Here is a 15,784-nt window from a genome sequence, read left to right as displayed (position 1 = left end):
GTGTGAAAATGTTGTTGTGTTTAGTGTCTGCAGTTGTCCACAAAATTCGTATAGTGGATATGCTATATTCGCACAAGGAAATATTTCATAGATCCAAATCTCGTTTAACAAATGTAGGCTACTTAAAACTTTTCATGTTACCCTTCCTAATTGGAATTTACTATAATTAACAATTAAGGCGTACGTTTCATTTATTCAGGAGTTGGCTTCACTACATGAAGTCATCATACCGCAGAATGAAATGAAATTTATTTATGTCAGCAGAAATGAGGTCGAAATCGAAAATTTGGCAATCTAATACCAATGACTAAAAAGTCAGAAAACAAAACAAAAAAAGGGTGACTATGACCACATAAAAATAGCCTCTATAGAAGTACTTCACTAAAACTAAATGTCTAATCAAGAACAAATCTGCAGTTGTCAGCACTTGTTGGACAACTAGGGTCACCGCATAGTGGCTCCGGCCGAATAGCCGGCCATTTTAACTATCCGGCCAAATTGGACAACTAAGGTTCACCGGAAATTTTTCAACAAAATTAAAGGGAAATTTGAGCTATTGACATTTAAAATTAAATTAAACATACCATTTTTTTTTATTTAGATGCTTGAAAATAATTATATTTAAGAAATTAGACATTAAATTCTTCATATCCTGCCCCCCCCCCCAACCAAAAAAAAAAGGATAATATATTTTGTTTTTAAAACATGTCTACGTCACTCTAGATCTAGCCAATTGCATCGCTCTGGCAGTTTCGTAATAGGTCACGAAGGTTACGATCGCTTAATATTTACTGTTACTGTTAGGCATAGTCCATGGGATAAGGCTACCTGTCATTGGTGTAGTTTTACATACTTTTAAAAAAAAATCGATATACGATAACTGTTTTGATGTAAAGTTTAATTTTAACTTAATCTCTAACCCCTCACCCCCCAAAAAATTAAGTAAATAAGCTGATTTTGACAATCTGGTCAGATATGCATACACATGTAGGCCAAGTCTGACGTCACATAGACCCGGTGAAAATCTGCTTTGGATGCGTAGAAAAATTACTAAGTTATTATTGAAAAAAAAATTCATTAGCTGTAAATTCAAACACATGTTGGACTCCTTCAGTCGTCAAACGACTATGGTTCGTCTCGAACACTTTCATGTGGCTGTGGAGCCCTATTTTAGAGAGACACTCCCGTCCACATATATTGCAGGTCAATGTGGCTTTCGCTTTGGTGGTAAAGGAGCCGGCCTTTTTTCGTATGTCACGCTTTTCTTCAAGCGCTGAGGCCCATGTTTTCTCGCTGTACATAGCTTTTTTGTTCACCGTCTCTCTCTCCAACTAGTGCGGTCTAGGGCTATGTTTTCCCAATGGTCAGTATCAATGTTCATTGTTTTTAAATCCCGTTTTATCACATCAACTTAACGGAGGTGGGGGCGATCAGTTTTTCTTGAGCCAGATGCAAGTTGCCCGTAGAGAATGATTTTCGGAATGCGATAGTCCTTCATCCGGCGGACGTGCCCGAGCCAGCGCAGGTTGCGTTGCCTGAGGACTGTGAAGATGTTGAGAAGGTTCTTTCGTTCGAGGATCTCAGTATTGCACACTCTTTTTGTTTTTCGCCATGTTATTTTCAAGATCCTTCGGAGGCAGCGCAAGTGGAATGAGTTGTTTTCTCTCTTGCTTTGGGTAGGTAGCCAGCGCAGGTGGCGTTGCCTGAGGACTGTAAAGATGCTGAGAAGGCCCGTCGGCTCGAGGATCTCAGTATTGCTCACCCTTTCTTGCACAGTAGCGTACTAAAAACGCATGCCTTTTAGACCTCCATTTTGGTCGCTTTAGTGAGCTTCTGGTTTTCCCAAACTCTTGGTTGGAGTCGATGCGACCTTCCCTATGCGTTTTCTTATCTCCTTCTAAAGACAGGTCATCTTGAATTGTAGATTCGAGATAGCAGAATTCATTTACGGCATCTAGCATGTTATCGTCTATGAGGATGGAGGGTGGTGCTGTAGCAGGTGGTCCCATAACATTAGTTTTCTTTGTGCTAATGGTTAAGCCATACTCTTTACAAGCCGTTGAAGCCTGAGAGTGACTGAAGCTCCTTGTGTGAATGTGCCACTATCGCTGCGTCGTCCGCGAATAGCAAATCTCTTGTCCACCATACAAACACATATTATATCAAAAATTATCAAAACCACCGGAGATTCCCTTTAAGAAAAAATGCATCGAAAATAAACCGACAGCAGACATTTTTGTTGGTGAAGATAGGCACCCAACATTTTTATGCATAACGCTTTTAATCCTACGGAAACATAAGACACACATAATCGTATAGGTGATTCGAAGTTATGTTCAAGTGAGATTTTTGGTGGTAGAAAGAATGTTTCGTGATTAGTGTTTTACAAAGTTAGGGGCAACTGAACACAAGTTTCTTGAAACGGATTGTACTTAGAACACAGACCGTGTAGAGTTTAGTATTACGGGGCCATGTCGTGTGTCAGTTGTGTAAGTACTTGCTTGGACAACCAGCAGCTTAGTCTAGGCGGTGAGAAGATTGACATTGATTTATTGACTCCAGTCTCTGACGTCAGGCTAATGCTGTAATGTGAGTAACTACTCCATAAATACTACTCACACCGCTCGCTTGTCAGCAATCAACTTAAACTTAGACGTTGCTGTTTTGTTGCTGTTTTGTTGCCTCTTTCTGGGGGTAGGGTGAACTTTTTTTCATCATTACAGTGATTCTCGCAGCTATAATTCTGGTACACATTTCCTTTGGACACATCTGCAGAAATAATTATGGGGAAATGAAATATTTTGATATAGTATGTGCTATATCCTATTTATTTTCATGTACATGTTTATTTCCAAAGTACACAAAGTACAATAATGTCTAATCAAGAACAAATCCGTATTGCTATGCATTGTTTTGTAACCTTTACTATTTTAACTGTGAATAGACCTTGTTTTTAATGATTTAACTGTATGGAATTTAGCTCTTGTAAAGGAGAGTAATCCTTGAAGGATTACGGGCACGACATGGCCTAAATTGTGCCGATGTGCCAAAAACTCAAAAATCAAACTCTATAACAACAGAAATCGTCTTTTGATCATCAAATTTAAATAAACATATAATATATGAGATGATTCTACTGAATTTTCGATTTATAGATTCACAAAAAAAAAACAAAACAACAAGACTTAATATGAAGCATGAAATGAGCTTCTCTAATATCGTAGAATAAAAGAGAACTTTACTTTTCACATTCTTAGCTACTTTTAGTACTATCATGGGAAAAGTGTGTGACTATCTTAAATACTGTGGGGAAATTTATCGAAGCTTCTTAAAACATCTTATTTTCACATCTCAAAGAGATACTGACAGTTTTTTAATTATTATTTTCAGGCCGAAACCCTTCTCCTTTACATACTGCCCGTGGTATCTTCTACGATGAAATTGAACAGCCCGCTTTATAACGCCCTTGTTCACACACATACTTTTGACCCGTGAGTTCTAATTTCACACTTCCAGCACACACAAAATGTCCTTCATACGATATCTGACTATTTTTCTGCCAGATAATCATAATCTAGATTTATTCCTAGGGTATATATTGTTTTGTTCTGTTGTTTTTTTAGTCGGTGCCCCAGCCCTCCCATTAATTTTTTTTTTTACTTCCAGTAGAACTGTCCGGGATCCCCCCCCCCCCCTTTTTTTTTTTTTACTAATTGCATCCGTGCGCTTGGTAACGCTCTTCCACATAGTATTCTGGACGGAACCTTCCTCCTTTGATTTATTTTCACTTCCAATAAAACTGCCCACACTTTAACGCTTTGACTTGTATATGTCCGTAGGTTGAGATGTCGGTTGTTTAGAAAGATTATGTCTGCGATTGAGAAATCCGTAGACAAGCCAAAAAGACAATAAGGGGATGGTGGGTTTATCTGTTCTATGGTAGTCATAGGCTAAGTACAGTTGTTCTAATGTGATCTTCCAAATTCCAGTGATTAAGAATCAGTTCCCCTTTCTGGTACGGATTGAGACAAGCTATTGCTTATATCCATGACATTCAGCTAAGAACTAGTTTCTAGATTTCTCAAAAACCTTGCGATCCACGGCCAATGAGAGTGTTCTGTTTGGAGCCTTCAAAATGTCCTGTCTTCACGTGAGTTTGAACTCGACACCCCTCGGTTCGAAAGTTAAGTTCTTTACCGCCCAGTCTGCTTGATTTCCTACCCTTTTACTTGATTTTCTTCAGTTTTGAGGGGAGGGGGGTTCCCACACCCTAACTATAACGCCCATTAAACCCTAGCCCGCAAAGCGCTTTCTTGCAATCTTAACGGCAAAAAGGCATTTTCCAGACATCAAAAGCTCATAAATCATCCTACTAAAAACGGCAGGTCGAATCAAGTAAAATCAAGTAAAATCAAGTAACGTGGGGGGAAAGGACTGCTACTGAAGTGTGACCGACAATCGAGGCACAAGTAGCGTAAGTATTATTTTTATGAGCTTTTGAATAATGTTTTAATTTTTAAAAATCTAATATGATCCGCATTCGCATCCGCCAGGGAAAGTACTTGAATTCCCCCCCCCCCCTTTTTTTTTCATCCCATCTACCTAATATTACCCCATTTCAAAATAAAATTATTATTTTTAAAAAATCGGATTTCACTATAAAAGAACTGCATTTTATTTTATCTACATTAAAGTGATTTCATGCAAAGCTATTTGTATTGAGGGATCACATTTCACAACTATTGAGAATTAAGTATTTGGGAGGGCGTCCTTGTTCGTCTTACCACCGGTTACCTTTAATATTTTGATATTGACTAGTGTTGCCTCTGTTACTTTCGCCTTTCTTCTTGCATTCATTTTAATTGCAATATTTGTTTGAAAACGTAAAATAGCCATATCGTTTTTTTTTCACTTAATTTTAAGATCCCAAATGTTGATTCTTGTAATATTTCTGAAAGTTGTAAGACTAAATTCAACGATAGCTTGTAAATTCTGAAACTAGATTTGACAAAATTATTAAGGCCATGTAAGTTGTGGGACTAGATTTGATTAATAACAGATTTTTTATTCTTTTGACGAGAGGAGGGCGTTATGAGAAGAATTACTGGCATCTATTTCAGATTTTTGAACTGATGATGGACTGTTAGTATTCTTTATGTCTTTGGCGATTGACAGTTTCATTATTTTGTGAATTATCTTTGGGCTTTGATATGTTTCACTAACATCATGGAAACTCTTAATCATCTTGAAATCTAATGAAAACAACTAATTTGTAGATATACTGTAATTAAGTATTTGGGAGGGCGTCCTTGTTCGTCTTACCACCGGTTACCTTTAATATTTTGATATTTAGTGTTGCCTCTGTTACTCTCGCCTTTCTTCTTGCATTCATTTTAATTGCAATATTTGTTTGAAAACGTAAAATAGCCATATCATTTTTTATCGCACTTAGTAAGGATTTTGATATACGCGCATCTATTTTGGTTTTATTTTTCAATAGGCTATGATCCTTACGCTTGGCTTATTTAAGTGACCCCTAATAATACTTTGCCTTTTCTGTAACACTGTTTCATAACTTACCCAATTCTCAATATATGCTTGCGTTGTACCACGAAAACATCACTTGATACTAGTTCCAAAACTGCTGCATGGCGTGGTGTTTGTTTAGTCATTGTGGGCCATTCAACCAATCGGCGGCCCAAGGCGGCTGCCTAGTTTGCCTGTGCCTAAGGCCGGCCTTGATTGGCAACACCTACATCACACACACTGCGGAATAATTGTAGCTATAACCTCAATGTAGAGCATATCCTCCTTGATTGCCTCAGATACCAGGTTATTAGAAGGAAATATTTGAACACTGATAGAATCTAATTCAGATAGGCCGCGAAATGCACATTTGAGACCTAAAGAAAATCCGCTGCCGAGGACCGACGCAGACGGCGAAAAGAAAATCTTAATCGACATTCGGCGGACATAGTTATGCTTGCCCTGGATGTGGCAAAATATGTAGGTGACAGCTGGGGCTGCGTAGCCACGGGAGATATTGCATATTCCTTATTTATCTTAGGACAGCCTTATATATATATATATATTAATCAGAATGTAAAGTGTATGTATGTCCCGCATAGAAATCTCAAAAACGTTTGACCAATCTTGATAAAACTTGGCATAAATGTTCCTTTGGGTACTAACTGGAACCGTACCTATGTATAGTAGCCCTAAAACAAACTTAAGACCCTCAAAAAAAAAAAGTTGCCAAACTCCATGAAAGTATAGTAATAAAGTATTTCATTGATTATAGGCCATGTTTACACGAGACAAGATCGAAAGGATCTAGATCTAATTTTAAGAACTACACTTTGCACCGATAGTTTTTTTACGTTGACACATGACAAAATACAAAATATAGTATGAAAATACAAAATATAGTCTATGGATTTCATTATTTAATAGAACTAACCTTCAAACACTGGTGGTATAAGTTGAATTTGTTCCATTCATACTTTTTCTTTAAAGTTTGAAGCTAACATTTGATAACTATAAAGCCTTTTATTTTCATAAGCACATCTCTAGTACAGTGATTAGTGTGTTATCTTGGGGAAGCTAGAACCCTTGTGTTCGAATCCAGGTTCTTTTTTTCATATAAATAAATACATTTGAAAAGCGATCATTGTAATATTCACCCTTTTCCCAACTGGTCCAGGCAACTAGTGGGATCATATGCTTATTGAGAAAGCTAAAAGCAAGAAATTGCGATAAAAAATAATTGGTCAAATATTTCTAATCGCTTAGATTTAAGAATGCTAGTCTATATCTATTACAAATTTAATTACACGACTGATCCAAACTAATTAATACAACTACGCTTAATATAAGCTTTGTTTTTTAAAACGTATATTTTATATTTCAAGTGTAAATTTGTTTTGTAAACCAAACTTGTCATTCCTCCGACCTATTCTTGTCAAACGACTTGGATATACACACATGGAATGAAATTAGAAAAAACAACAACAGGTTGTAGAACTTTTTGGTGTATTAAACATATTCGATGAAGATTAATAATTTAATTGAAAGGTGGTTCATTATTGATTTTTCCAAACTGGTCGCTGCAGAGAGCAGCGCAATGTCTGGCAAGAGTTACTTTTTATTCTCCCAATCGATGTGGAGAAATGATTTCGATCAAAATCGTTTGTCAAGTAAACTCTATATTGTTGAGTTCCTCGTTCTATCATGCCGTCATTCATCTCCCTAGTCCACAATCTTTTGGTTTCTAGGGAGACAATGGCACGCACTCAACTTAAGCTAGGGTGTTCGTGTGGGTGTGACGGGGGCAGGGGAGGAATCGTTACAGCTTTCTAACGGAATAAATGTTTTGTAAATGTCAACTAGCATTGACAGTGGTTGTATGACGTCATTGCCAACGTCATTAGCTTAAGAATTATGGGATTCCTGACGACTCAGCCGTTTTACTTGGCCTTCTTCTTGCTTTGCTCGCTGTATTTAGTTGATCTCGCGTTAAGTCATTTCAACGTGAAATATAGGGCCTAGTCTTAATCTCTGTCTTTCAAAATTTGAAATTGAGAACCGTCATAAAGAAATAAAATTATTAATTATACCATGTCTGTGCAAATCTTTCAGAGCGTGTTTGAAAAATAATTGAATTTGAAATCAATAAGTCAGAATTATAATCTAAAAAAATCATCAAATATAAAACCAAAATTGTCCTGCTCCGATTGTTACATTATTAAAATGAAAATAGTTCTTGATTGTGTATACATGTATTGTTGTACCTGATCAGTGCACAATACAAAATGTATCTCATGAGAACACTAATGCCTATTTCTATAAGCTGTATTTTCATCTTTCAATGTCATTGTCTTATAATTGTACAACATCTAGCTATCTATTGTGATGTTGCCTATCTGTCTTGTAGTTAATTGTTGCCTGTCTGATTACGACAGATTACTCTGCAGATGTCTGGGTTTCTTGTGCGGGTGTATTTCAATGCGATTAACTCCCAAGCAAACAAGCACATCCGTTTGAACAAGTTAAGAGACGAGTCCAAACACCGTTGGAATAGTTTAAATAAAAGTTTAATCCACAAAAGGCCACATTTGATGTCTCTGTCGATAAATACGTCATACCCTTATGAAATCCTATCACCAACTAATTTCTGTCTCTAAGTAGCCTCTAACCCAACTAAGTCATAACGTCACCAATCGTGTTCAACATCCGTCCATTATGCTGCGTCTCTACATAAACTAAAATCGGACTAGAGTTACCCTACGTAGCTTTCGCCTCGACAGAGAGCACGGCCCAGAAAAAATATATTGACTACATTTATGTGTGTATTTTTTTTACACATGTCAATATCTGGTGTCATTAAAATAGTTGCATGTTTTTTCTGTACATTTGTTTTGATTTTGTGTTTATTTCTATGGGTCGTATATTTCATGAAAAATGTCATCGACAAAACTGTTGCTCTCGAACTTCGCAAGATGGCTGTAAGCTTTGTTTGCGAACATTGGGATAACTATGGCGACACTCTGTCCGTTGTTCTTACTCACGGAAGCATAGTCATACGCTCGACAATACGCTGCCTACATACTTCCGGCGTTTATGGTGGCGAGGCTGAAATTGTGGCGAAGTCTCAAATACCTCCCGCTACTATCACTATTCACTTCCGAGAACGTCCGCTTGACCCTGCTCGAATTTACAATCAGGGTCAACGTCTCTCCATATCCCTTTCTAATCAGCGCTTGCATTCACCGCAACATACTGGAGTGTTAAACTATCGCAGCTACTACCTCACAAACTGTCCTTATTCCCCGGATATCACTGACTCCATCAGATTCAAATTTGCCTTTTACCTTTACGCGCAGACAATTCCCTGTTAGACTAGCTTTTGCCACGACAATTAGATTAGCTTTTGCCATGACAATTAATAAAGCACAAGGCCAAACGTTTAAAAAGATATGCCTTTATCTTCCAAAACCTGCTTTCAGTCATGGACTATTGTATGTTGCTCTCTCCAAAGTTTCTTCTTTTGATTCACTCACAGTCGTTTGCCCCAACCCACCCCATTTGGACAACTGTGTCTTTCAGGAATTGTTCACCGTCACTAATTAGCGGCATATGCTACGCCGTGGGTCGACTAGTTTGTTATACATTCGTCTCTATGATTTATTTTGAATGTCAAAGATTTAAACGAAAGTCATTGTTTTACCATTATGAATTAGTCGTTAGAAATGGCCATATGATATTTGGTAATTATTATCATTATGTATGAGCATTCTTCTCAGTTTTTCCTTCTAGCAGCACCTACCATTTATCTAATAACAGAACTATTCAACTGCTGCTATTAGCCGAACGTTTACAGTTAGCATTGCTTGCATAATGCGGAGTTTCCCTGGCAAGTGAATCCTGGATTCAATCATTTTCATTGTTTACTACAGACGTCACAAAAACGTCACAGTTGACACATACAACTTTTTTTTCCGGCAATAACTTGTTTATGAAAAGGTCAGAAAAGCCCAAGTTTTCTACCATCTTGGTTTCATTTTTAAATCTATTTATTGACAAAGTTCAACATATTCACGAAATCTGTTAACTGATTAAAAGACTGGAATGAAAACTAGAGATAATTCACGGTAATGTCCGTTAGCCATAGACTCATTTTTAGTTATTAACACACACTCACAAAAATCAATTGGATAATGCCACTGTGCTAGTTTTAAAACTTACATGTTAGATGTTTCTGTGATGAGAACATCTTTACCAGGAATCAACCCGTTTGTCGAAACTTTATTTCATCCACGCGTCCCTAATAAGTTGTTTTGAAACCTTCAACTAGATTTTTTTTTTCACGGGCGTAGCCAGGAAAGGGTTTTTGGGTTCACCCCCCCCCCTCCGAAATGAAATTGTGGTGGATGGCTGGAATTTTGTGACTGATGTCTTAGCGGCCCCCGAAAGGGGAATAGACGCCATTAGTTTTGTGTGGTCTGTCCGTCCGTCCGTCCCGTTTAGATCTCGTAAACTAGAAAAGATAGTGAAAATCCGACATCACAATATTTTAGACCTGCCTTTTTACCTGCCTGGGTGGACCACTTCCGGGGCAATTTTGAGTTTTTAGTTTGTAATCACCATAAATTATTTGACATAATTTTTTTATAATTGTTATAAAATTATCTGTTATTGACAGCATGAAAATTGATAAATAAATGACATTTTATTCAAATTAGCCTTCTCACACTTATTTTAGTATTTTTCTTAGAGCGGATTTTTTAAAACAAAAAATACGAAAAGGGGGTGGTAAGCTAAAAAAGGTTCAAGACCACTGATGTATGGTTATACATAATTTATATGCACCACAAGAGTAAGGAATTCCAATAAGAAAAAATTGCAAAACGAGTCGACACTTTTTCTATGTTGATGTTAATAATTTAGCGTCAAATAAATTCCTAGCGTTTGTCAAACTGTGTGGGACAAATTTTTTTATTGTAATAATTAATCCATGTTACAATATTAACGAAGTAAAACAAAATTTAAATACAATTTTTAAATTAGCCTTATCTTTTCTTTAAATCGTTTTCGCGAGAGGCGTCTGCAAAAGTATCGACTCAAAATTTTTTTCCAGGATGAATATTGTGCTCTGATTGCAAGAAAACTCGTCAATATTGCACCCCCCCCCCCCTTTTTTTTGTCTTAAATATTTTTTTTTAACATGCGCTCTTATTATGAGGAAAGGAATTGCAGACACCAGGATAAAGAATTTCAGAAGCTCGGGGTGCTCGAAACGCTTGGCGCCGTGGCTCCGGACCCCGCTGGGGGAGCCTAAAACGCTCCCTCAGATCTCGTTGTTGGATGTAGAGAGCCTGCTGCACCTCCAATCGAAATCTTGTTTTTCCACAGTAGAACCTTTTCTAGTATACAAAGAAGCATTAAATTTTCTTTTTCTTTGTTTTCTCAAATATGTTATAATTATGTCTAAGTTTCTTTTCTTTTCATTACATTCTTAAAATCCTCCCGGATCCTACTGTGGGAGCCTACAGCGCCCATTACGGTCACCAGCTGATTAAAGAGGGCGCGAGTATTTTTTTTTTGGGGGGGGGTGCCACCAGTAAAAGTTTGAGAAACACTGTACTATCCCATAAATCACATCGTTTTAATACTGAGGAGAAAGAGAATCCTGAAAGAATAAAGGAACGTCATGGCTTAAGTGTTCCGATGTGCCATATAATCATACTATTTTTTTTAAATCTTATAAAAGTTATCGAGATGATAATTTCATTTCCGAATTGGCATTTCTGTGAATACATGTGTATTCTAGATACAATTCTCTGTATAATACATGTGCATTCTTGATACGTTTAGTCCATCGGATATCATTACGTAGTTTTTGACTTTAAATTGTTTGTGTTAGTGGGATATTGTTAACCTGTATGTGTTGAAACGTACCTATTGAGTTCAGTAGGACCACATTTGTGGTTGTTTGTTTAATAAGATGGATTTCTTTTTCCCAGGTGGCTATAAAAATAATTGACAAGACCCAACTAGATGAAGCCAACTTAAAAAAAGTGTACAGGGAAGTCCAGATCATGAAACTCATCAGTCATAATCATATCATCAAACTCTATCAGGTGAGTTGAATCACCAACTGAATGCTGGACATTCAGTTTTAGAAAACTCAACATTGTGCCTTCTTCGCAGCAACAGTATAAGGGCGTTATTTCCGTGCTTATATTTCTGGCTGCAAAGCTTGAACAATTATGGCGTCTACACTTTGGTTTGGAGTTTCTAAAGAGTTTTTTTTTTTTAACTCGTATTTAAGAATTGTACATCATCAATTGCTGTTGCGATATTATTTTAAAATCATGTCTCGTTGTTTAACAAAGTTCAAAACTGATTACTAGTTTTCTTTTTACATTAACATTCTTTTCAATCAACTCTCTTTCGTACTCATTTGGAACATGGTTCTCCTATTTCCCATTCTCGGATCAACCTGAAACTTTTATTCATTGTTAGTGACAAAACATGAATCAATTTTTAAAAATAACAACAGTTAATTAAATAGTGGTTATAAATTTAATTTGTTTGATATATGAAAAGGGAAATATATCTTACAATATTGAGATATATAGCTGTAAATATAACTATAATACTTTTTTTTTTTTCAGATTTTTTTTTATCATTCCTCCTACCCCGTTTTTACAAAGCTTATAAAGTTTGTACACGTTATTTCTCCCACACCCTATCTCTGATCAAGCTGAAATTTCGCACAATCATTTCTTTTACCTGACAACACAAGAATCAATTAAAAAAACAATTAGTTCATTAACTATTGGTAATTTTGTTTTGTTTGCTGTCTCGAATAAGGAAAAGAAATTGTAAATGACTGAAGTGGTAGTATAAGCTTAATTAGTCTCCTTTATAGGTCGTCGTCTGAGTCTTAGTGAACAAAAATCTGGAAAATAAGACGAGACTATAGAAACAAAGATAACTATACAATCTTCCAAGTTCATAAGCTCTCCACTAGCAGAGTGGTTACCGTGTTGGCTTGAAAAGCCTGAGAGGTCTTGAGCCATGAATTGGACTTCAGGTTGTTCACCTTTTTTAAAATATTTGTTTATAAATGTTTTTTATTGTTAGTTTAGATCTATTACAAATTTAATTTCATGACTGATCCAAACTAATTCATACAAGTACACTTAATATATGCTTTTATTTAAAAAGTATTTAAAGACATATTTCCTTGTTTAAGATAAATTTTTCTTTGAACTTGTTAATGTAAATGATTTTTTTTTTGGTTGAAGCATTCGTATTTATTATTGTTCAAAAATTTTAAAAATATATATGTAAACTGTATATATGCAAAGTTTTATTATTCGAATATCTTTTTTTTTTTAAACATTTGCACCACTGTAAATAACTTACAACAGAAAAATCCGTTTCAATTATACATCTCAATTTAGGGGTTTATGTTGTCTTCAACTCATTTGTCTTCTAACAAATTAGACGGATGTATTTGAGAAAACCTATTCTCACTTGTACAATTTAAACAAATGTCCTGGTTTTGCTTGGCGCATTTTATTTCCTTGGCTAATGAATAAACCCAAATTAAATGTATCCCTCCCTAACCCATACAGACCCAAGCATACTACAAGTTCACTTTAGGGAACTGCAGGAGAGCTACGGAGATTGTGGCACCATCTACACAGACCGATCTAAAATGGATGGAAAAGTCGCGTGTGCCTGCTCCTTTCGGAACAAAATACCTACATCATGCACTCTTTTGTGCTGAAGAAAGAGGAGCCCCCACTTTGTGAGTACTGTGACTCTCGCCTCACCGTGGAACATATTCTCATTGATTGCCCCAGATACCCGGATGTCAGGGAGAAATGTTTTAGAACACAAACCTTGAAAACACTATTCGACAATGTCGACCCTGGGAAGGTACTGGGCTTTGTCCGGGAGGTGGGGTTGTCTACGAAGATCTGATTTTTGAACTGTGAACATATAATATTTACATAAGATTTTTACCAAATTATTAAATTTTTACTACCTTTACTATTTTAACTTTGAATAGACCTTGTTTTTAATGATTTAAGTGTATAGAATTTAGCCCTTGTTATGTAAAGGGAGAATGATCCTTAAAGGATTACGGGCACGACATGGCCTAAATTGCGCCGATGTGCCTAAACTCAAAACTCAAACTATTCATTACAAATGGATATTCTCTTAAGATGTGTGTGAGTGAGCATGCGAAAGCGCTCTTTCTATTATCATTTTAGTGTGTATTCATCAGATTAACCGTGACTCCTATTTTTCTATATGTGACGTCAAGTTGGCGTCATTTCGAAGAGAAAAACAATGCACGAGAGAAATGAGTGCTCCGAATTAAGAGTTCGGAAGGGTGAAGGCACAAACTTTTTTTTAAAAGTATGATTTTATAATAATAGAATCTTTATCCCTATTTTAAACTTTAAGAGTACTCTGATTCTAGACCAGGATGTCTCAAACTTTTTCTGCAACGGATTTCAATGCTACCGGTACTTCGAAAAGTAAAAGGAACATTGTAAAAAAAAAATTGTTTAAAATTTAAACTTTTTTATTATCCATTTTTAATAATAAAACTACTAGACAAAAAAAAGTCTGTTGACAGGGGAAAACGTGAACGTTGGACCAACAACTGTGCAGGGATAGCTCTTAAGGCCTCGAGTCTTCTGAGATATCTTGAAAATGTTGGGCGTACGAAAACAGCAACACCATTATTCTCACTCAGTGGGGTAACCATTTCCTTAAAGAAGAAAATGGCCACCTTGTTGAACAAATATTTTGCTAAAATCTTCAAGGCTGCCAAGAAGTCCCCAAACTCCAAAGCCATTGATAAGGCTCTTAAATCTGATAAAAAAAAGAGACCGAAAGATACCATGGTCATCTGCCTAGGGCCTGGATACGTGCCACCATTTTTCCTAAACAAAAAAAAAAAAAAAAGGAAAAGGATGCTCCCACTGCTGAGGGCTACAGGCCCATCTCACTCACGTCTTGTGTGGGAAGGATGGCTTCACACAACATAAATCAACGCTATGGTTCCTTCTGTCTCGGAAGATAGTGGATGCGACCATGTGAGTCGCTGGCTTTGGTTACGTCTTGAGACTGGGCAGAATCTGGTATGACTGATCAAACCAATTCTGGAGCGGCAGTGTTTGCCACAGTTCGTGCATGTATATGCATCTGTCCTAGGGCTAGTTGACAAGGCAGCTTTCTTCTTCTTTCTCTTGACTGATGCAGCTTCGTTTCTTTTGCACTCGGCGAAGTTCGTACCAGCACGTACAGTCTGTCTCCTTACTGTCCGGTCTTGGGCTATCTCCTCCCACATACTTTGATCGATGCCCGTGGTTCTCATCTCTCTCTTACAGACATCTCTGTAGGTTATTATTGGGCTTCCCTTGGGTCTGACTCTCTCTGCAAGCTTAACGTTAAGGAAGTTTTTAGGGATTATTCCATCTGGCATGCGAGTGACATGACCGAGCCAGCGTAGTCTTCTCTGTGTAAGAAGAGCATAGATGCTGTGCATAATAGCCCGTTTCAGAACGTCAAAGCTATGGCACCCCTGTAATAATGGAGTGGGTACCGAGTCACATAGGTGTGACTGGCTACACCCTTGTAGACTCTGGCTCACCGGGAAGGACTAACAGCACCTACCGAGCAGGCTTTGAGTTTTCATCATGCTCTGTCAACAATTTAAAAAAAATTGGAAAAGTGGTTTGAGTGATAGGACAAGTCTCATAAAGCCCGTGGAGTCTGGGAGTGCATGAGGCGCCCTGACCGCACTTCCCCATGGTGGAGGCAGGACAGGCCACTGTTTTGATGACTCATATTTCTCACGGCTATGTCAAAACTTTGACTCACGGTTCCCCCGCTGTGGGGAAGAGGAAACCGTGTCTCATATTGCTTTTGACTGCCCAAGTCTTGCTTATCTCCGTCTCAACAGGTCTGGGAAACCACAAATTCTCGTCCTGTATGTTCTCTGGGTTTCTGTCCAGGACTTTTACAAAAGAGGATTTGAGCCTCTCAAGTCCTCACTCTAATGGTGTATGGTGATTTTGATGATGAATTATAAAACGAGATGAAATATTTTTAAAAAATAAGAAAAAAAACATTTTGATAATTTTGGATTCTTTGAATTATCTTCTTATCGAGCACAATATTTGTCTGTTGAATTCTGTTGTCTGGTGTGACTTTGATCTTGTTCCTATACTTTGACCTGATCTATAATGTAGAC

The 15,784-nt window shown here is 37.1% G+C and overlaps 1 protein-coding gene across 5 annotated transcripts in view; it reads left to right on the top strand.

Annotated features, from left to right (window-relative positions):
- LOC106052591 (serine/threonine-protein kinase SIK2-like) overlaps positions 1-15,784 on the top strand; it is a 59,067-nt gene that overhangs the window by 16,190 nt on the left and 27,093 nt on the right. For 2 of the 5 annotated variants that reach the window (XM_056010752.1, XM_056010756.1), the window contains one exon: positions 11,523-11,639. In XM_056010752.1, coding sequence (XP_055866727.1) covers positions 11,523-11,639 — 117 coding nt within the window. Of the gene's footprint in view, positions 1-3,390; positions 3,492-11,522; positions 11,640-12,433; positions 12,599-13,145; positions 13,322-15,784 lie in introns of those variants that run through there. The other 3 variants (XM_056010754.1, XM_056010755.1, XM_056010753.1) reach the window with 3 other exon arrangements.

This window comes from Biomphalaria glabrata, chromosome 14 (genome assembly GCF_947242115.1).
Source record: "Biomphalaria glabrata chromosome 14, xgBioGlab47.1, whole genome shotgun sequence".
In the NCBI taxonomy this organism is placed as follows: Eukaryota; Metazoa; Mollusca; class Gastropoda; family Planorbidae; genus Biomphalaria; species Biomphalaria glabrata.
This window is presented reverse-complemented; position numbering and strand designations above follow the sequence as displayed.